Genomic DNA, 23,310 nt, shown 5'->3' with positions numbered 1-23,310 from the left:
AAAGTTCAAGGTTTTGTAAGTACAAACTATCTTTAATCAGACGGCTGCAGGAAATCAACAGCCACTAAATATGTCTGTGGCAGAACTTGGTTTCCTTCCCCTACTGATGCAAACCTTTGATGGAATACCATGAAGTTATAAAGATCTTATCACAGCTGCTCAGATGCATACACACAAACCCAGGTTTAGAAATGCAGCAGTGACCTATTTTGTGATCACCCAGAACCCCATTAATTTCCTCATCTGTAGTTTATTTCCATAACACTGTCAACAGTTTTTTATAGGACATGTTGCTTTTGGAACATCTATTGGAGAGGTGTGGGTTGAATGTCTTTTCAGACTTTGACCAAGCATATAAGTGAATGTCACTATGAGTCACTATGACAAACAGAAATGATGACTGTCAAACCCAAAGTTCCTTACTTCCTGTTTGATTCATTGCAAAGATACCAAACATATTTCATACAGTATTTCATAGTTCACTGTGCAGTCTGTGGTGTATCTCAATAGGTTTTTATATTGTGATCAAGGGGTCGCACTTAAAATTCAAATAAAAAATATATAATAATAATAACTAAAATTCAACATATTTTGCTGGAGAAAATGCGTTTTGGTCATCTCCACCTGCTGCCACTGTGACTCATAAAGTGGAGTATGGTCATAGAGGAAATGACACAAAAATAAATGTACAGTATAATCAAGTTTGAATATCTTTATTGCACATGTCTCAATACACTTCACATGTAATCAATTGCACCATGTTTGATCCTCTGAGTCTTAACATGAACCCTGTAAAGCGGCACAATGCAAGATTCGCTCTCAGCTACATTCAGGCTCCCCCTACAGACGGGATGCATAATTCACTGTCGTAAATACGAGAAGTCTCAGCCTCCCCATGCACACAGCTGTACATTTGTTGAGAAACTGACAGAAAAGAAACCAGCAACTTCACAAGCCAAAGAACTATGTGAACTGATGAGATGGAGATTTTACACAAACCCACAAGTTTCATTTGGTGTGACATTGCAGATGAAAACTAACATAACTAAAGAATGACCAGTGTTTTAGTTTAGCTGAAACACAGCAAAGCAAGTAGCTGAGGCAGTTATCAATGTATCCAAGCACATTGAAATGTTTGGCGAACTTACTAAACCTCCATTTAAGTAGGTTTACCTGGAACAAGCAAGTCAACAACTTGACTTACACAGCCCAAGGTCAAGCAAGCAGAACAGCACAAGACATAGTAAACAAGTTATGACTTACTTGTCCAGTAACAACAACATCAGGTCGATATTTGTCCTACATCCTTTGGCGTCTTTTACCTTTCGCTATTCAGTCTTGTTCGTTTTCTTACTCAGCTACTTTCTCTTTTCCTCCGACAGCGTCCTCTTCAGTGTCTTCGGTGGCTCTTCCATGGTGTCCACACTGAGAGAGGCGAGCTGGTTGTCTCTTTCATCTAGCTGCTAGCTCCGACTCTGGTTGTTGGTGTGTGTTGTATTGTAACCGTAACGCAGGTCATAATGTTCCAGCTTGGTACAACCGTTCCTTTGTGCAGTTCCAAGCTTCCAGCGAGTGCTGTGACATTGACAGACATGTCCTTCTCCCAATTATAATTTTGTGTAACATCAAAATGATTTTGCAGCTGTTATTTTAAGGTATAAAAGCTAACTTGAGTTGCTTTAACTGGGAGCACCTTAGCATGCTGTGGACAGTTTAAAAAGGCCAAGGCTCTGCATCAAGTTGGCTACATTAAAATCCGAAGTGAAGCAGTGGACTTCAGCCTTTGACTTCAAGCTGTCCACAGATAAGATGAGGAAGAATTCCTCCATGGAAGAAGACACAGAGGTGATTGTTGTTATCATCAATGGCTTAAAGTAAATCTTCTTAGAAACTGTGTAATTGTCTGTGGTGTCTGTGGTGACGGCTACAATCACTGTTTTACTTGGTTTAGGGCTCTTTGTCTAAAGCCCCTTTCTCACAGGTCAAAAAAAGCCACTGACATTCACAAACATCCGCCTCAGTTTTCAGTGCATAATCAATTATCAATTAATTATCAACAAAAACAGCTCCAATGCACTAAATGCAAAGGGAGAGAGTTGGAAATGTATCCTCCTTCCCTGTTTCCTTGTGTTTTCCTGCCGTTTTTCCGCATTCCTGCTGCGTCGTCTGTCCATGTCTTGTCAATGTTCGTGTGTGTGTGTGTGTTTGTTTTCCCCAGTTCCTGTTCTCCTGCTTATTGACCTGCGACCCTGAGTCTCACTCCACAGTCAAGTTGTCAAGCTGGCATCTCTATATAAAGACCGGTTTATCCCACAAGACACACCCATGCTGATAGCAACACTACGACCGCCTCCTCTGTCTTGCATTTTGAATCTTGTCACTCTGTAACACCTATTTTACCTGTTCACAGAATAACCTGCCCTCCTTTAACACCTGCCATGCTTCAAATTGCCTGCTTTGTTTTAGACCTTGATTCTTGGAACGCTCACCTAGTCCTGCCTGCTGAATTTAGCCTAATATTTGTTATTATACACGTTAAATATATGTGTCACACAACAAAACAGAGATTTGTACAGTTAAGTGGTCAAAGGTGAACCATTCCAATATGAAGTAGTGGAATCTTGATTTGCATGTTTACTCTGTTTATTAGGGTAAAATGGCCTCGTTTGGAGCCAGTCGCACAACAGACCTGGGATCAGACTGTGTATGAGCTGACCCAGCAGCTGCGTGTGTGGGCCATAGACTGCATATGGAGGTGTAGACTGGTCCCAGATCAGCGCTGCTGGAGAGTGTTTACGGACTGGGACCCGCCCCATCACGTCAGAAGACCCGCTGAAATTCAAAGTTGGAGGAGGAGGAGACTGGAGGTTTCTATGTGTTTATGTCTGTGGTCAGAACAAGAAGACCCCTCTCCTCGTCAGTCGGAACTCTCCCACATCTCCTCAGGTACGACCCCACGTTGAGCTCTTCACTCTGCACGTTGCTAACGTTACACGCTTCGGTTTGTTCCTGCTAATATTAGCTAGCCGTTCTCAAAGCTAGGCTGACGTTTTGTCGAGCACAGTTGACTCTTACATGCAGCTAATGTGGCTAATGTAGCTATTGGGTTATCAGTGCAGTTAAGTTGAGCTAAAATGGCGGTTTTGATGTGTTGGCAGCGTTTATCAGATGACGCTACGTATTCAGCTGACTTGCTGCTAGCTCCACTAGCAAAGGAATGTAAGTTATGACTATAATTATGGATCTATGAGACCGAATGATGACCGTCACCACGGTCTTTACCTTGGATGACTAGTACCATCAGGGTCGCGAAGAATAGAGGACTCCACCGCCTCACATCCTCGCCCAGCAGCTGAGAGCAGCACCGCGGAAGCCAATGGTGTGGGGGAAGCCACGTTGATCCTGTAGAACCTAAAGAACATACAGGTAGCGCTCCATGTTGCTGCTGCACAGATTTCTGAAAGAGGGACCCCCTTCAAAGCAGCCCAGGAAGTGGCCACACTCCTGGTGGAATGAGCTACCAAGGAATCTGGGACTGGTAGGTTCTGTCCAGAATAGGCCTCTGCCAATGGGACAAACACTGTTTAAACACAGGGTGGCCGACTTTTTTACCACCAAAACAGACAAATAACTGAGAGTGTGAGCCCCTCAGAGACTGTGTGCATGCAATATAAGCCTTCAGTGCCCTTACTGGGCACAAAGTAGGCAGGCCGGCTTCCTCCTGCAGTAGAGCCAGATCAGGTTGAAAAGTGCTGATTTCAACCACCTGATTTACCGTCTGAGGGTTTATGACTTTAGGCAAAAACGAGGGGTTTGGCCAGAGAGACACACCTCTGTCACCTGCCCTCCATCTTAAACAATTGTCACTTATAGACAGAGCATGCAATTCACTCACCTTCTTGGCAGAGCATATAGCCAGGAGGAAAGCTGTTTTGTGAGTATGCGGTATGCTCCTTTAATGAACTGAGACACTAAAGGATGTCTCCCAACTGTAACATCTCCCACTGTCTCATGGAAGAAATAAATTGCAGCAGTGTATACCTTAATGGTGCTGGGCCCCCTGTTCGAGTCCAAAAGTGACTGAAGGAAGCGGAGAACCAGCTCAATACGACAAGTGGCTGGATTTTCCTGTCTGTTGTGACACCATGTAGAAAACACCCTCCACTTTAGGCCGTAGTTAGCCTGAGTGGAGGGAGCCCGGGCATTGTCTATGGTCCTCAGGATAGCCTCATCTAACCCCTGAGAGAGGTACTGAGAAGGGGCCAAGCCCAAAGCTGCAGAATGTCTGATCTGGGGTGCCATATCTGACCTTCTGCCTGTGAGAGGAGGTCTGCCCTGACTGGCAGGGCTCATGGTTGACCGTGAACCAGGCGAAGGAGCGTTGGGAACCAATGCCTCCCTGGCCACCTGGGGGCTATTAATAGCACCTCGTAGTGGCCCGAGGCGATCCGGTTGAGTACCTGGGGAATCAGAGGGAATGGAGGGAAAGCTTACAACAACCCTTCCGGCCATTCTTGAGATAGTGCATCTAGGCCTAGAGGACCTCCTTGGCCTTTCAGAGAGAACCACATCCTGCAGTGAGTTGTCTCTGCTGATGCAAATAGATCAGCCTGAGCCATGCCAAACCGACTCCATAAGAGGGATACAACTTCTGGATGAAGCCTCCACTCTCCTGGGGGAGGACCAGTCCTGGACAGGAGGTCTGCTGCTCGATTTACAATCCCTGGGATAAAGATTGCTTTGAGTGAAGCCAGATGCTGAAACTGAATTCTGTACCCCTTTGATACTGTAGCAAGCACCCATGGGTCTGACACAGTTTATTCCCAGCTGCCCGTGAACGTGCCAGACTCTCTGGTACGCCGAGACTGTTCAGCCTTATCTAACACACCCTGGGAGTCAGTATGAAAAACGTGTGCTGCCACGATTGGCATATTGGTCAGTTCTTTCCTGATATTCTCGGGGAGAGTTGTCCGACTTATCACACTCTTTCAGTGGACAGCGTGGATTGGCGGTTACCCGCTCTGGACCCAGAGATGTTAAGGCTGCCATCTCCCGCTCAACTGGAGGCATATCTCCCATTCCTGTTTCAGGAGCATACTGTATCTTAGCCCGTCTCCGGCAACCTGCATTGAACTGAGGTGCACCACTAGGGATGTTCCATGCTTTCCTGAGCATGTGCAAATAGTCACCAGCCACAGGTACAGTAACTGATTGCTGTGACTGAGTGATGCCGGCCCAAATCCCATCCACTGGAGCAGGAGCCTCAGTTGGAACATTGAGCCCCACAATTTTTGCCACACTTGAAACCTTTGAGATGACGTCCATGGGTGAATGCTCACTGTCACCCATGTTGCTGAGTTTGGACGGCCCCTCAAATTGTGTGGATTTAGGCTGCTCTAGCCCAGCAGCACCATCAGACTGCTCATCACCTTCAAAAAGGGAATTTTTAGCATAGAGAGAGAGAATGTCAGGGTGAACCACATTCTCCTCCTGATAGGAGGGTAACCTGTCCGGGGAGGATTCCTTTGAGTGCCCATGCCCTGATGCCTTAGCTGTTGTGGCCAGGTACTGGGCCTCAACTCTACCCAACCTCTCTGACAGACCACGTATGGCAGCTAGGATTTGCAGCTGAGTGTCATCCTGCTGACTAGCTGGGTAATGTGAAGATTGGGGAGCCTGTTTCTTGCCTGAGTCCCGCCTGCGAACAGGGGTGTGTTCATGCCAAGTTTCCGGGGGCCTTTCTTTGAGGTGTGTCCCCTTTCATTTAGTTGGGCTGGTAGAGGCTGCACTGCCCCAGTACGAACAGACTGCTCCACCCATCTGGCTCTTTTAACACGCTCCTCCACAGGCAGTTCCACTGCTGCCACACAGGGGTTCTCAATATCATCTGTTGTGCCATAATGCATCAAACGTGATACCATAAAATGGTGTGCCTTTCGGCATTCAATAAATTTGGTTATCAAAATAAAATATTAGATATTAATATTTTATTATTAATATTAAATAATAGCTTTAATTGATTAAAGTTACCTCGGGGCACCACCCTTCAAAGGAAGGGAAAAGATAGCCAATTTATTGATTAAGTCTCATAGATTAAGGTTCTAACTACAAATTTTGGAACTCTGATTAACAATTAAATTAATAACTATAACCAAAATTACCATATAGATAGTTAGCTAAGTTGAAAGATATGGGGTTCTTGACAGTGTAGAGGTTGGCGAAACATTAAACATTAAAAAAAAACATTTGTGAAAGAAAAACATTTATTATGAATATAATAAAGTATAAAAACACAAATTACTAACGGTCTAATTGCTAAACAAAGATAGGTATGTGTGTATACATGTGTGTGTGTCTGTGTGAGTCAGCGTGCTTTCAAGATGGTGGCTGGCCAAAGAGATAACACCCGTCCCCCACCTATTGGAATGTTTACGACCTGTAGAGCTAATGAGGTGAAGAGTTATGCATGTGTCTGTGTGTGTGCCAAATTAGAGGAAGTTACTAGATTGGATGCAACGAAAGACTGTGAAGAGCATAACAGACTAACATTACTTTCTCAATAACTTGTACCCAAAATATCACAACACCACAAATCAAACTTATAAACCTCACACAGAATCGAATAAACAGTCTTGCTTAGCCTAGTATAATTATTAAGCCCAGTTGTGTTACCAGTCCGTGGAAAGGGGAAAAAGGAAGTTGCTGTGCAGTTCGCAGTTTTGTGTCGTCTTGCTGGTTTCTGTTGAGCTGTGTACCTCAGTTGCTGGCTGAAGTTTTCCTGCAGGACATCGCATCGCTGCTAGGACGTTGGTAGAGCTTGGAGGGCGAGGAGGTTTCCTTGCTGAGATGAGCTGGAAGCTGCACCTTTGTGCTCCTCTCGAAGAGTTGGATGGGAAGAGAAGATGTGAGCTGGAGAAGAGGCTCCACAGCCTTCCCTCCTGTGGAAGGATCGTAGGAAGAGGCAGGAGAGGCTCGACAGCCTTCTCTCCGTTGAGGGAGTGTAGAAAGAGAGCAGAAGATCCAGAGGACAGGCCTTATATTGGCCCGGTGACCTCACAGGTCATGGGGTCCAGAGTGACCAATGGGAGTTGAAATCTGTGTCTCTGGGGGGGGTTTCCACCCCTCTGTGTGAAGTTGATGCCCTCTGGGACATTGAGTTCCTTGCTCTGGTTTTTAATGGCCCCTGGGAGACGGAGTCCTGGAGGGACATGCTGCTTCCGGCTTTGATGGCACATGTAGGCCGAAGTGTGGTTTCACACAAAACCATGGCCCAACACATCCATCAAATGTGCCATTCCCAAGGGGTGGGGGGGGCAACCCCCGATCTAAATCAACTTGCCTTTAGGAAGAGATCATTTTGTGATCACACTTCCAAACTTTCTTTCTACTCACTCCTGTAAGAGAAAACTCTGTATGGAAACAAACAGTGTGAGATAAACAACACTTACCCAAAGCTGCAAGCAAGAGTAGGTAGTACCAGGTGCAGCAAATTAAGCTGCCTGAAACAAAGAGCAGAGTTTAACACATGCAGTGTAACCCTCTGCCTCGCTATTAGAAAAGGGGGAAACCACATACAATCCTCAGGGACACAAGGCGCCTGCACAAAAGTGGCGGATTGATAAAAGTGGAGTCCCAAAATATATATCACTTACCTGCCGGTCTCGGATGAGGCGAGTGAAGCAAAGAGGAGGCGGCCGCGCTCAACGGGGAGCTTTATGGGCGGCGAGCCCAGCCCCCTAAGGTCACTAACATGACATTGATGATATATGGTCTCGAGGATAGGGAGATGAGGGCATCATTCAAGGTAAAGACCGTGGTGACGGTCTGAGTGAGGTCGAAATAGATCGCGTTTCATGAATCTGGGACACACACGAAACGTTTTAACCCCGTTAGCCGTTAGCCCTTTTGGTACAAATGTTAGAGCTAGCTTCAGTCGTTTTAATCGAATAGTCATCAAATAGTTTTGAACGTATACAAACTGTAACATGGTGACTATGTCCACGACCTTCACCGTTAAGCATTCTCCTCTTTATACGATAGAATAAGACAGACTTTATAAATTCCAAAGCAAATTCTTGTGCCAGATAACAGTAACGCTACAATTTACAATCGAGTACAGTAGGATCCATCTATAGAGGTTGGGAAACAGGTGTCATCATTGAAGACAAACTCCTACACAAACCTGACTCTTTGTTTCTGCTCACTGACAGTGAGAGCAGGCATCTTGATTAGAAAACATATCCAGTGTGTAATGTCTCTGATTGCAGCTCAGTATGGAAGCTGGCGAGGAAAACAACGCAAGCATGAAGAGACAGAGAACACCTCTGTCAGATTCTGAAGACAATGTCTTCTCGCCCTCAGGTTTGTTTGTGCCTGTATTAACAAGAATGCCAAGTTTCACATCTTTATCTATATTTATTACTTGCATATCCTTTGCTTATCTCCATTGTTGTCTCCTATGTGTCAGATATGAAAGATGGCCAGAAGCGGCGGTGTCTGGACGCAGCAGGTCAAGAGAACCGAAGCCCTAAACCATCCAGCTCTGGACGACTAGCTGAGCTGGGGATAAAGGCTGATACACCGATGGTTCCCTCAGTGCAGTCCCGGGTCCACCAGCTCACCCACAGAAGAGAGGTCTTGAGTACTGAGACAATGGCATGCAGTTTAGCATCTAACCTGAGTTTCAGAGTAAGCTACACATGTATAGATGTATATTGATAACAGTAGTATATTTACATGCTCTTAGAGTAGGGGTTTTCAAAGTCTGAGTCATGACAACCTATGCTGGACTGGGGGGGGCTTCCCCAAACCCCACCTTAATTCAATTGCCTATTGCCCAATTTCTGAATGCCATGTGATCATTAATCTTTTTGATTCAATCGATACTTAACAATTGAGCAAAGATGTAGATTTTTTACATAACTTTAGACTACACAAAAAATGGTAATGCTAAGGCTTTTGGGGGGGGGAATAAAAAGTGTGGAAGTGGGGTAATATCTAAACTCCTGAACCAAATCATGAGATAAGAGAATCCTTTATTCAAACCAATTTTGGGGAAATTACAATGTTACCGCAGAGGAAGGGATACTGAAAACGAAAACATCAGGAAAAATGTTATAAAGTAATAAGAAAAAATTTAAATGCGCATGTGTGCATGTGTGTGTATTGTCTTTTGAAATTTTACAGAAAACTGCACAGTTCATTAATTTCATTACTTGCTGTATTTGTATATAAATGGTCTGTATTCATATAGCACTTGTCACCCATGCTAAATAAATGGTTTTTAGAAGAGCCAGTCTGTAGTTAACAGACACATTATTTTATATGTAACAAATAAACCATTGAATCCTTATATCATATAAACTACTAAATGTTAAACTGAGGCTATACTATCTAAACCTTACTATCCCCTGAACTAAATAAAACTGTTTGGTAAATGTAAACTAATCTGATCTAATCTGATTCAGAAGGCCATGTGATAACATCTGAAAGCTGAAGCTTTCACAAGCTTCTCAGGAAGCAAGAAAGAGAACAGCCTGTGGCATCGGTTTGTGTGCAGATAAAGAAAACATGAAGATCTTTTGATTGTGTCAGACACACCGAGTCCTTTACGATGTGTTGTTTTACAAATGTCTCTACATTATATAATAGCCTACATCAAAGATTTGTCTCATGAAACACTTAACCCCAATAAACAAGCTCATTATATGGAATATTATATAAAAAAAGCCTGATTAAAAAACTACACTTTTTAAAATGATATGGTTTCCATATCATTGACATTCATACAGAAGATATCTTTTACAAACAGAAACATCAACAGTTTTTCCATTGTCTCGTCTTGCTCATCTTTCTCCACAGTACAATAAAAGATGATCGGGTTTCTGTCATTTCTTTACACTTTAGGTGAATTAAAGCAAAGTCTCAGAAACATAGAAACTAATCTATGTTTCTGAGTCAGTTCTCTAATCTCATGAGATTTCTGCCTTGCCATGAGATTGTGTTTACTGTGTTAATGTGACAATGTCTGAGTTCATGGGTTGTGATGATTTTGCTGACATTTTCAGAAATGGTGGAGGTGATGGAAGTTTATCTTAGAAATGTTTTAATGTGTCTAATGAAAATGGTGATATTCCTTCTGTCATTATGCTTTAGTATTTCCTGTATTACGTTACTAGCCTTCTAGCTAAATTGTTAGGATTGCTATCGACCAGCAGCAGCCATCTCACAACTAAACCACTTGAATGTGGAGCACACCGTGCACATGTCGTAACCATAAGCTCACAACTTCCAGATGAAGGCGACATTTTATTAGCTCACCCACTCATGTTTTCACCTTGGTCCGTTTGTTTGTTGGTTGGTTGTCTGCAGGATCGCACAAAACTTGGTGGAAGGGTGTGGTACGATAATTCTGGCTGTGTTAATGCATATGGCTTTAACTTATCCAAGGGTGTGTATTTTTTGTGGAATTTTAAACTTTCCACCTCTTTTCCTATTATGTCTTTTTGTGACTTTTTTATAAAAAAAGTACCTTCTGGTACCTTTGTGGCACGAAATGGCCCATTGCAACCCATTCTAACTGCTTTTTTTTATCTCTCTGCCATTAGACCATAAAATCATGCATTCCACGTTTTTATCCTGGCTTCAAATTTATATTTTTTACTATTTACCATCATATTGACCCATTTCCTGGGATTTGGTATATAGGTAAAATACGTACTATTTACTGGCTTCCTGTAGTGGCACTATTTCTGTATAATGAAATCCATAAAACTAATGTTTGCAACTGAGATGATGTGTTTGGGTTGATATGGACTTCAGAGAGTCGGATCATTGAAAATAAATGTTTGTGTGTGTGTGTGTGTGTGTGTGTGTGTGTGTGTGTTTGCAGTTATGACAGCATCCAGAGGTAGACAAATCAGAGAAATAATTTTGTGTAATGATATTATTCCTCACTCCCTGTCTCTCTCCCTCTCTGTCTCTCTCACACACATGCACACATCATCACCAATCCCACCTCTCACACACACAAACATGACGTGCACTTCTACATGTACACTCAATACAATATAATTACTGAAACCTCTATTTTGCTGTGAATTTTTGTATATGAGTTACAAAACTGTGGAATCACCTTTTTAAGGATTAACTCTTGATTAGTGGGTTTTAACTTTTCAAATACTGCATATATAAATGTCATGATGGAGAGACGCCCCAAACGCTTGACTCTCCGTAAGCATTGGCCCTGAAAGGTCAAGATGGTTTGAAACACTGGAATTATGAGCCATGTTCATTCCATAAATGTAGAATTATTTTATAAATTTGGTTATAAATAATAAGTCAAAATTAGTACAGCATGAGAACAAAGGTCAGACTCCAACGACAGCAATCTCAAATCTGTTCTCCTCTATGGCTCAAAATGCTGGTGCGTAGTAAAAGGTGACATTACCATAATAAATGGATGCCTCATGAAACCATGCCACATCTTCTGGCCTAAAAAGATCGTAAATGAACGTCAAACGACACATAGAACCGTTTAAAATTTTATTTCACAGCTCAAAAAACACATTTATCTGTGCAGTATCTCCTTAATCATAACCCTCACGGATTTTAAAACATTCACACACTTGAAATTAATTCATAAGTATTTATGCAAACAGTGTTGTAGCTCCAGTCAGCAAATGACTAATCCACATCTGATTGTTTCAAGGGCCAACATTTTTAAACCTGAGTTACAGTAACCCTAGTCAATGCAAACTGTCCTCAGAAAAAACTATGGCTTTTACAGCAATATAAAAAAAATCATCAGATCCATTTAGATCTGCAAAACCAGACATGGTTCTGTCATTATTATATTATTACACAATAATACATGTCTAATACTCAGTGTTGTGGAGCAGATTGTAGACATCCAGAGCCCACTTGAAAGTCCTGCTGTAGCAGATCTGTCTCCCTTTAATTGTTTGGACTCTGCAAAAATGAGAGAGGGAACAATTGATTTGATCCACCTTGTTTAGATGTACTAGGATATCCATTTTTCTATTCATCTCATCATCAGCAAAAGACTTGACGGGCAGACTTACATGAATGCCTTCTTCGAACAGGATCTGTCGGTCTGAGTTATGCTGGTCACACGCTCTGATGGTAATTCTTGTGTGGAAAAGTTTTGGCAGCAGGTCCGAGGTGCTGTGAAGCTCACTCCTCTGGCTGTTAGGAAAGTAACCAGATGAAGTCAGTACAAACATGTCTCTGAGTAAACTCTGAAGTCGATGAGCAACAAATAGAGATCACTTACGATTGGCGTTGCAGCAGCAGACAGTGAGTAGCAGCAGTCCCAGGGTGAAGCAAAGAGTCTTCATGATGATGATGATGATGACGATGATCTCTGTCTTTCTTCTTCTTTGCTGTGATTAACTCTCAGTTCTGCGTCCAATTTATATCTTGTCTAAAGCGGAATTGTGTATGATGTTAGCATTTTCCAATTCATACATTAGTCCTTCCACACGACATTAGCATAATTCCCACCCCCCCAACACCTCGTTTGTGTTTGAACCACAGAACTGCTCACATGTCTGCTGCTGTGTCGAGGGGAGGGAGGTTACGGTAAATTCACAGTTTTGCTGTAGAGATTAAATCGCCTCTTGTACCACAGAAGATGGAACAATCGCTTTATCTTTACATCTTGGTTTCTATTCAGTGACAGGAAGAGTTATTTTGAACATTCATGTCCATCATAAACTTTTTGTTTTCAACAAACCACAAAAGAGAGTAGAGCAGACAACAGCATTTTACTCAACAAATTAATAACATTTCAGGGGGCAGATATAGAGTTCACACAGAAAGATCAAATGCACTATAATAACATTTTATTGATGGATTTCAGAGAACACACACTAACCTTAACCATAACCTAATTGTTTACTGGGTGAATACAGAGGCACTTTTTTAGTCACAAAGACAGATGTATTGTATATTACATCAAAACACTTGGCAATGTAACATTCTACGGTCCAAAACGGGGTTGACTACCAAACTGGCAAAGTAAGCAACTGTTTTGGTTGAAAAAAAGAAAGCTTACTTTTTTTTTATTTGATTGAAAATAAGTTTGTGAATATGCACCAGGAAGAGAAGAATATAAGATGGCATGTCAAGGGCCTTTAAATATGTCCTGCTTTATTACTTGATCCTAAGGCCCTGATTAATAGTGGTTGTAGTATTTTAAAGTTATTCTCATACATTAATGCATGCAATGAAATAATTCCAAAGCTGATCTACAGTAGGTGCCAGGTGTTTTAGGAAAGTTTTGAAATACAAAATGTAAATAAAGTAGGAGGAATGTGGTGTAAATATAGTGGCCCTGTATTTCCCCATGCTCCCCTACAGCAGGTTAATCCAGCTGTGGTTCCAGCCACTAAATAAAACAACATCAAAAAACCTGAACTGCCAAAGTCACTGAGTGGATTTTTACAAGCAACAAGAACTAGATTAAGATTTCAGTGCTCCTTAAGAACAGACCATACTGTATACTGTACTGTGTATCAGTATGGAGGGTTGGTGTATTGTATTTATATATTCATTTAGGGGCTGATATCAAAAATCTAGATTTAAATGTGATAAAATATATATAATCCAACAGATAAATATATTATCCAACGACCGTTAGTGGTATCAGGCCATTGACAACGTTTTGGTTTTATTAAATGTTTTTGTAATTAAAAAAAGTCAAAGTTCAAGGTTTTGTAAGTACAAACTATCTTTAATCAGACGGCTGCAGGAAATCAACAGCCACTAAATATGTCTGTGGCAGAACTTGGTTTCCTTCCCCTACTGATGCAAACCTTTGATGGAATACCATGAAGTTATAAAGATCTTATCACAGCTGCTCAGATGCATACACACAAACCCAGGTTTAGAAATGCAGCAGTGACCTATTTTGTGATCACCCAGAACCCCATTAATTTCCTCATCTGTAGTTTATTTCCATAACACTGTCAACAGTTTTTTATAGGACATGTTGCTTTTGGAACATCTATTGGAGAGGTGTGGGTTGAATGTCTTTTCAGACTTTGACCAAGCATATAAGTGAATGTCACTATGAGTCACTATGACAAACAGAAATGATGACTGTCAAACCCAAAGTTCCTTACTTCCTGTTTGATTCATTGCAAAGATACCAAACATATTTCATACAGTATTTCATAGTTCACTGTGCAGTCTGTGGTGTATCTCAATAGGTTTTTATATTGTGATCAAGGGGTCGCACTTAAATTCAAATAAAAAATATATAATAATAATAACTAAATTCAACATATTTTGCTGGAGAAAATGCGTTTTGGTCATCTCCACCTGCTGCCACTGTGACTCATAAAGTGGAGTATGGTCATAGAGGAAATGACACAAAAATAAATGTACAGTATAATCAAGTTTGAATATCTTTATTGCACATGTCTCAATACACTTCACATGTAATCAATTGCACCATGTTTGATCCTCTGAGTCTTAACATGAACCCTTTAAAGCGGCACAATGCAAGATTCGCTCTCAGCTACATTCAGGCTCCCCCTACAGACGGGATGCATAATTCACTGTCGTAAATACGAGAAGTCTCAGCCTCCTCATGCACACAGCTGTACATTTGTTGAGAAGCTGACAGAAAAGAAACCAGCAACTTCACAAGCCAAAGAACTATGTGAACTGATGAGATGGAGATTTTACACAAACCCACAAGTTTCATTTGGTGTGACATTGCAGATGAAAACTAACATAACTAAAGAATGACCAGTGTTTTAGTTTAGCTGAAACACAGCAAAGCAAGTAGCTGAGGCAGTTATCAATGTATCCAAGCACATTGAAATGTTTGGCTAACTTACTAAACCTCCATTTAAGTAGGTTTACCTGGAACAAGCAAGTCAACAACTTGACTTACACAGCCCAAGGTCAAGCAAGCAGAACAGCACAAGACATAGTAAACAAGTTATGACTTACTTGTCCAATAACAACAACATCAGGTCGATATTTGTCCTACATCCTTTGGCGTCTTTTACCTTTTGCTATTCAGTCTTGTTCATTTTCTTACTCAGCTACTTTCTCTTTTCCTCCGACAGCGTCCTCTTCAGTGTCTTCGGTGGCTCTTCCATGGTGTCCACACTGAGAGAGGCGAGCTGGTTGTCTCTTTCATCTAGCTGCTAGCTCCGACTCTGGTTGTTGGTGTGTGTTGTATTGTAACCGTAACGCAGGTCATAATGTTCCAGCTTGGTACAACCGTTCCTTTGTGCAGTTCCAAGCTTCCAGCGAGTGCTGTGACATTGACAGACATGTCCTTCTCCCAATTATAATTTTGTGTAACATCAAAATGATTTTGCAGCTGTTATTTTAAGGTATAAAAGCTAACTTGAGTTGCTTTAACTGGGAGCACCTTAGCATGCTGTGGACAGTTTAAAAAGGCCAAGGCTCTGCATCAAGTTGGCCACATTAAAATCCGAAGTGAAGCAGTGGACTTCAGCCTTTGACTTCAAGCTGTCCACAGATAAGATGAGGAAGAATTCCTCCATGGAAGAAGACACAGAGGTGATTGTTGTTATCATCAATGGCTTAAAGTAAATCTTCTTAGAAACTGTGTAATTGTCTGTGGTGTCTGTGGTGACGGCTACAATCACTGTTTTACTTGGTTTAGGGCTCTTTGTCTAAAGCCCCTTTCTCACAGGTCAAAAAAAGCCACTGAAATCCACAAACATCCGCCTCAGTTTTCAGTGCATAATCAATTATCAATTAATTATCAACAAAAACAGCTCCAATGCACTAAATGCAAAGGGAGAGAGTTGGAAATGTATCCTCCTTCCCTGTTTCCTTGTGTTTTCCTGCCGTTTTTCTGCATTCCTGCTGCGTCGTCTGTCCATGTCTTGTCAATGTTCGTGCGTGCGTGTGTGTGTGTGTTTGTTTTCCCCAGTTCCTGTTCTCCTGCCTATTGTCCTGCGACCCTGAGTCTCACTCCACAGTCAAGTTGTCAAGCTGGCATCTCTATATAAAGACTGGTTTATCCCACAAGACACACCCATGCTGATAGCAACACTACGACCGCCTCCTCTGTCTTGCATTTTGAATCTTGTCACTCTGTAACACCTATTTTACCTGTTCACAGAATAACCTGCCCTCCTTTAACACCTGCCATGCTTCAAATTGCCTGCTTTGTTTTAGACCTTGATTCTTGGAACGCTCACCTAGTCCTGCCTGCTGAATTTAGCCTAATATTTGTTATTATACACGTTAAATCTATGTGTCACACACCAAAACAGAGATTTGTACAGTTAAGTGGTCAAAGGTGAACCATTCCAATATGAAGTAGTGGAATCTTGATTTGCGTGTTTACTCTGTTTATTAGGGTAAAATGGCCTCGTTTGGAGCCAGTCGCACAACAGACCTGGGATCAGACTGTGTATGAGCTGACCCAGCAGCTGCGTGTGTGGGCCATAGACTGCATATGGAGGTGTAGACTGGTCCCAGATCAGCGCTGCTGGAGAGTGTTTACGGACTGGGACCCGCCCCATCACGTCAGAAGACCCGCTGAAATTCAAAGTTGGAGGAGGAGGAGACTGGAGGTTTCTATGTGTTTATGTCTGTGGTCAGAACAAGAAGACCCCTCTCCTCGTCAGTCGGAACTCTCCCACATCTCCTCAGGTACGACCCCACGTTGAGCTCTTCACTCTGCACGTTGCTAACGTTACACGCTTCGGTTTGTTCCTGCTAATATTAGCTAAACGTTCTCAAAGCTAAGCTGACGTTTTGTCGAGCACAGTTGACTCCTACATGCACAATTTTTGCCGCACTTGAAATCTTTGAGATGACGTCCATGGGTGAATGCTCACTGTCACCCATGTTGCTGAATTTGGACGGCCACTCAAATTGTGTGGACTTAGGCTGCTCTAGCCCAGCAGCACCATCAGACTGCTCATCACCTTCAAAAAGGGAATTTTGAGCATAGAGAGAGAGAATGTCAGGGTGAACCACATTCTCCTCCTGATAGGAGGGTAACCTGTCCGGGGAGGATTCCTTTGAGTGCCCATGCCCTGATGCCTTAGCTGTTGTGGCCAGGTACTGGGCCTCAACTCTACCCAACCTCTCTGACAGACCACGTATGGCAGCTAGGATTTGCAGCTGAGTGTCATCCTGCTGACCAGCTGGATAATGTGAAGATTGGGGAGCCTGTTTCTTGCCTGAGTCCCGCCTGCGAACAGGGGTGTGTTCATGCCAAGTTTCCGGGGGCCTTTCCTTGAGGTGTGTCCCCTTTCATTTAGTTGGGCTGGTAGAGGCTGCACTGCCCCAGTACGAACAGACTGCTCCACCCATCTGGCTCTTTTAACACGCTCCTCCACAGGCAGTTCCACTGCTGCCACACAGGGGTTCTCAATATCATCCATCAAATGTGCCATTCCCAAGGGGTGGGGGGGGCAACCCCCGATCTAAATCAACTTGCCTTTAGGAAGAGATAATTTTGTGATCACACTTCCAAACTTTCTTTCTACTCACTCCTGTAAGAGACAACTCTGTATGGAAACAAACAGTGTGAGATAAACAACACTTACCCGAAGCTGCAAGCAAGAGTAGGTAGTACCAGGTGCAGCAAATTAAGCTGCCTGAAACAAAGAGCAGAGTTTAACACATGCAGTGTAACCCTCTGCCTCGCTATTAGAAAAGGGGGAAACCACATACAATCCTCAGGGACACAAGGCGCCTGCACAAAAGTGGCGGATTGATAAAAGTGGAGTCCCAAAATATATATCACTTACCTGCCGGTCTCGGATGAGGCGAGTGAAGCAAAGAGGAGGCGGCCGCGCTCAACGGGGAGCTTTATGGGCGGCGAGCCCAGCCCCCTAAGGTCACTAACATGACATTGATGATATATGGTCTCGAGGATAGGGAGATGAGGGCATCATTCAAGGTAAAGACCGTGGTGACGGTCTGAGTGAGGTCGAAATAGATCCGAGTCATGTTGGAATGAGGCGAGCTGAAACTGTGGGGCGTTGTCGCGTTTCATGAATCCGGGACACACACGAAACGTTTTAACCCCGTTAGCCGTTAGCCCTTTTGGTACAAATGTTAAAGCTAGCTTCAGTCGTTTTAATAGTCGAATAGTCATCAAATAGTTTTGAACGTATACAAACTGTAACATGGTGACTATGTCCACGACCTTCACCGTTAAGCATTCTCCTCTTTATACGATAGAATAAGACAGACTTTATAAATTCCAAAGCAAATTCTTGTGCCAGATAACAGTAACGCTACAATTTACAATCGAGTACAGTAGGATCCATCTATAGAGGTTGGGAAACAGGTGTCATCATTGAAGCCAAACTCCTACACAAACCTGACTCTTTGTTTCTGCTCACTGACAGTGAGAGCAGGCATCTTGATTAGAAAACATATCCAGTGTGTAATGTCTCTGATTGCAGCTCAGTATGGAAGCTGGCGAGGAAAACAACGCAAGCATGAAGAGACAGAGAACACCTCTGTCAGATTCTGAAGACAATGTCTTCTCGCCCTCAGGTTGGTTTGTGCCTGTATTAACAAGAATGCCAAGTTTCACATCTTTATCTATATTTATTACTTGCATATCCTTTGCTTATCTCCATTGTTGTCTCCTATGTGTCAGATATGAAAGATGGCCAGAAGCGGCGGCGTCTGGACGCAGCAGGTCAAGAGAACCGAAGCCCTAAACCATCCAGCTCTGGACGACTAGCTGAGCTGGGGATAAAGGCCGATACACCGATGGTTCCCTCAGTGCAGTCCCGGGTCCACCAGCTCACCCACAGAAGAGAGGTCTTGAGTACTGAGACAATGGCATCCAGTTTAGCATCTAACCTGAGTTTCAGAGTAAGCTACACATGTATAGATGTATATTGATAACAGTAGTATATTTGCATACTCTTAGAGTAGGGGTTTTCAAAGTCTGAGTCATGACAACCTATGCTGGACTGGGGGGGGCTTCCCCAAACCCCACCTTAATTAAATTGCCTATTGCCCAATTTCTGAATGCCATGTGATCATTAATCTTTTTGATTCAATCGATACTTAAAGGGGACATAGCATGCCCATTTTACCACAAGTTGATATGGTTCCTTGGGGTCTTAATGAAATGTCTGTAACATACTTTGGTCAAAATACCACAAGGATCATTTAAAACCGCACCCTTTTTACCCTGTATAAAACAGCCCTCCACAGAGTGACCTGTTTTGAGTGCCTGTTCCTTTAAATGCTAATGAGCCAGCTCCCCCCTCCCCCCTCTCCCCCCATGATTTTAAATGATATGGGGTAATAAAATGGAAGTGGGGTAATATCTAAACTCCTGAACCAAATCATGAGATAAGAGAATCCTTTATTCAAACCAATTTTGGGGAAATTACAATGTCACCACAGAGGAAGGGATACTGAAAACGAAAACATCAGGAAAAATGTTATAAAGTAATAAGAAAAAATTTAAATGCAAGTGTGCATGTGTGTGTATTGTCTTTTGAAATTTTACAGAAAACTGCACAGTTCATTAATTTCATTACTTGCTGTATTTGTATATAAATGGTCTGTATTCATATAGCACTTGTCACCCATGCTAAATAAATGGTTTTTAGAAGAGCCAGTCTGTAGTTAACAGACACATTATTTTATATGTAACAAATAAACCATTGAATCCTTATATCATATAAACTACTAAATGTTAAACTGAGGCTATACTATCTAAACCTTACTATCCCCTGAACTAAATAAAACTGTTTGGTAAATGTAAACTAATCTGATCTAATCTGATTCAGAAGGCCATGTGATAACATCTGAAAGCTGAAGCTTTCACAAGCTTCTCAGGAAGCAAGAAAGAGAACAGCCTGTGGCATCGGTTTGTGTGCAGATAAAGAAAACATGAAGATCTTTTGATTGTGTCAGACACACCGAGTCCTTTACGATGTGTTGTTTTACAAATGTCTCTACATTATATAATAGCCTACATCAAAGATTTGTCTCATGACACACTTAACCCCAATAAACAAGCTCATTATATGGAATATTATATAAAAAAAGCCTGTCTTGCTCATCTTTCTCCACAGTACAATAAAGGACGATCAGGTTTCTGTCATTTCTTTACACTTTAGGTGAATTAAAGTCTCAGAAACATAGAAACTAATCTATGTTTCTGAGTCAGTTCTCTAATCTCATGAGATTTCTGCCTTGCCATGAGATTGTGTTTACTGTGTTAATGTGACAATGTCTGAGTTCATGGGTTGTGATGATTTTGCTGACATTTTCAGAAATGGTGGAGGTGATGGAAGTTTATTTTTCAATGTAATTTTAATTGTATAGAGTTTATCTTAGAAATGTTTTAATGTGTCTAATGAAAATGGTGATATTCCTTCTGTCATTATGCTTTAGTATTTCCTGTATTACGTTACTAGCCTTCTAGCTAAATTGTTAGGATTGCTATCGACCAGCAGCAGCCATCTCACAACTAAACCACTTGAATGTGGAGCACACCGTGCACATGTCGTAACCATAAGCTCACAACTTCCAGGTTGGTCCGTTTGTTTGTTGGTTGGTTGTCGGCAGGATCGCACAAAAGAAAGACTCAACAGATCTGCACAAAACTTGGTGGAAGGTTGTGGTACGATAATTCTGGCGGGGTAATGCATATGGCTTTAACTTATCCAAGGGTGTGTAGTTTTTGTGGAATTTTAGACTTTCCACCTCTTTTCCTATTATATGTCTTTTTGTCACTATAAAAAAGTACCTTCTGGTACCTTTGTGGCAAGAAATGGCCCATTGCAACCCATTCTAACTGCTTTTTTATTATCTCTCTGCCATTAGACCATAAAATCATGCATTCCATGTTTTTATCCTGGCTTCAAATTTATATTTTTTACTATTTACCATCATATTGACCCATTTCCTGGGATTTGGTATATAGGTAAAATACGTACTATTTACTGGCTTCCTGTAGTGGCACTATTTCTGTATAATGAAATCCATAAAACTAATGTTTGCAACTGAAATGATGTGTTTGTGTTGATATGGACTTCAGAGAGTCGGATGATTAAAAATAAATGTGTGTGTGTGTGTTTGTTTGCAATTATGACAGTATCCAGAGGTAGACAAATCAGAGAAATAATTTTGTGTAATGATATTATTCCTCACTCCCTGTCTCTCTCCCTCTCTGTCTCTCTCACACACATGCACACATCATCACCAATCCCACCTCTCACACACACAAACATGACGTGCACGTCTACATGTACACTCAATACAATATAATTACTGAAACCTCTATTTTGCTGTGATTTTTTGTATATGAGTTACAGCATGCTAAGCTTTCAGTGTGTGTGTGTGTATTGACATATCCAAGGCTGTGATAATCTCAAAAATATGTATTTTGTAACTTATCCGTGACATATATCTTTTTTTACATAAAAACTGGGGGTGTCATGTAAACAAACAGGAATTTTTAAGGGTTAAAATAATGAAAATTAATGAATATTTGATATTTATGATGAGGACTGATATTGTTTAATAAAATAAAATTATTAAGTGAAACAAATTAATATTTGTAGCGTACTACAGCAGTTTTAGGGCTCGAAGGTACAGAGGGTATTGTTTTTTATATGTGACAGTACACTAAAAATAAGAATTTGTAAAAATCAATGTTGCTAATCAATGACATATGCCAAGCTGTGTTAACCCTCCAAAAATAATATCATTACCATGTAGTATGTAGAAATTTTTTTGTGGTGGGGGGTTTTACGTAAAAAATTGTGTAATCACCTTTTTAAGGATTAACTCTTGATTAGTGGGTTTTAACTTTTCAAATACTGCATATATAAATGTCATGATGGAGAGACGCCCCAAACGCTTGACTCTCCGTAAGCATTGGCCCTGAAAGGTCAAGATGGTTTGAAACACTGGAATTATGAGCCATGTTCATTCCATAAATGTAGAATTATTTTATAAATTTGGTTATAAATAATAAGTCAAAATTAGTACAGCATGAGAACAAAGGTCAGACTCCAACGACAGCAATCTCAAATCTGTTCTCCTCTATGGCTCAAAATGCTGGTGCGTAGTAAAAGGTGACATTACCATAATAAATGGATGCCTCATGAAACCATGCCACATCTTCTGGCCTAAAAAGATTGTAAATGAACGTCAAACGACACATAGAACCGTTTAAAATTTTATTTCACAGCTCAAAAAACACATTTATCTGTGCAGTATCTCCTTAATCATAACCCTCACGGATTTTAAAACATTCACACACTTGAAATGAATTCAAATATTTATGCAAACAGTGTTGTAGCTCCAGTCAGCAAATGACTAATCCACATCTGATTGTTTCAAGGGCCAACATTTTTAAACCTGAGTTACAGTAACCCTAGTCAATGCAAACTGTCCTCAGAAAAAACTTTGGCTTTTACAGCAATATAAAAAAAATCATCAGATCCATTTAGATCTGCAAAACCAGACATGGTTCTGTCATTATTATATTATTACACAATAATACATGTCTAATACTCAGTGTTGTGGAGCAGATTGTAGACATCCAGAGCCCACTTGAAAGTCCTGCTGTAGCAGATCTGTCTCCCTTTAACTGTTTGGACTCTGCAAAAATGAGAGAGGGAACAATTGATTTGATCCACCTTGATTAGATGTACTAGGATATCCATTTTTCTATTCATCTCATCATCAGCAAAAGACTTGACGGGCAGACTTACATGAATGCCTTCTTCGAACAGGATCTGTCGGTCTGAGTTATGCTGGTCACACGCTCTGATGGTAATTCTTGTGTGGAAAAGTTTTGGCAGCAGGTCCGAGGTGCTGTGAAGCTCACTCCTCTGGCTGTTAGGAAAGTAACCAGATGAAGTCAGTACAAACATGTCTCTGAGCAAACTCTGAAGTCGATGAGCAACAAATAGAGATCACTTACGATCGGCGCTGTAGCAGCAGACAGTGAGTAGCAGCAGTCCCAGGGTGAAGCAAAGAGTCTTCATGATGATGATGATGATGATGATGATGATGATGATGACGATGATCTCTGTCTTTCTTCTTCTTTTGTGAGGACCCTCTTATTTTACCTGCCTGTGTACCTTGCTCTGTGCTGGTGGGTGGAGCTACAGCCACCTACCTGCCCATCTGGGTGGGCCTTCCCAGAAAGCATATAAGTCTGCTCTTCTGGGAGTGTCTCTCTCTCTCTCAGCAGGGCCTGCTGCACCAGCCTGAACCTTGATCCTTTGTTTGTGCAGTTTCTGTGTTACATAACATTATCTGTCATTTGGCAGAAGCTTT

At 41.7% G+C, this 23,310-nt stretch overlaps 1 protein-coding gene and 3 long non-coding RNA genes across 8 annotated transcripts in view; 2 read left to right on the top strand and 2 right to left on the bottom strand.

The window, feature by feature from the left end:
* Nucleotides 1-2,663: 2,663 nt before the first annotated feature.
* On the top strand, nucleotides 2,664-8,629 carry LOC117762808. The gene is made up of 3 exons (XR_004614077.1): nucleotides 2,664-2,946; nucleotides 8,268-8,361; nucleotides 8,468-8,629. It is a non-coding gene; the product is annotated as an uncharacterized LOC117762808 (long non-coding RNA).
* Nucleotides 8,630-12,083: 3,454 nt separating this feature from the next.
* Nucleotides 12,084-12,495, bottom strand: LOC117762810. The gene is made up of 2 exons (XR_004614079.1): nucleotides 12,296-12,495; nucleotides 12,084-12,207 (listed from the first exon to the last, which is right to left on the bottom strand). It is a non-coding gene; the product is annotated as an uncharacterized LOC117762810 (long non-coding RNA).
* A 3,896-nt stretch (nucleotides 12,496-16,391) lies between these two features.
* si:dkey-30c15.10 (uncharacterized protein LOC559353 homolog) overlaps nucleotides 16,392-23,310 on the top strand; it is a 29,882-nt gene continuing 22,963 nt past the window's right edge. For 4 of the 5 annotated variants that reach the window (XM_034587380.1, XM_034587379.1, XM_034587378.1 and 1 more), the window contains exons 1-3: nucleotides 16,392-16,674; nucleotides 18,447-18,540; nucleotides 18,647-18,813. In XM_034587380.1, coding sequence (XP_034443271.1) covers nucleotides 18,453-18,540; nucleotides 18,647-18,813 — 255 coding nt within the window. In that variant the 5' untranslated portion in view covers nucleotides 16,392-16,674; nucleotides 18,447-18,452. Of the gene's footprint in view, nucleotides 16,675-18,146; nucleotides 18,343-18,405; nucleotides 18,541-18,646; nucleotides 18,814-23,310 lie in introns of those variants that run through there. The other variant, XM_034587377.1, reaches the window with a different exon arrangement.
* LOC117762809 lies at nucleotides 22,194-22,876 on the bottom strand. Its single transcript, XR_004614078.1, has 2 exons — nucleotides 22,740-22,876; nucleotides 22,194-22,626 (listed from the first exon to the last, which is right to left on the bottom strand). It is a non-coding gene; the product is annotated as an uncharacterized LOC117762809 (long non-coding RNA).

This window comes from Hippoglossus hippoglossus, chromosome 6, assembly GCF_009819705.1.
Source record: "Hippoglossus hippoglossus isolate fHipHip1 chromosome 6, fHipHip1.pri, whole genome shotgun sequence".
Classification (NCBI taxonomy): Eukaryota; Metazoa; Chordata; class Actinopteri; order Pleuronectiformes; family Pleuronectidae; genus Hippoglossus; species Hippoglossus hippoglossus.
Note: the sequence above shows the minus strand (reverse complement) of the source record. Positions and strands in the feature narration are given on the sequence as shown.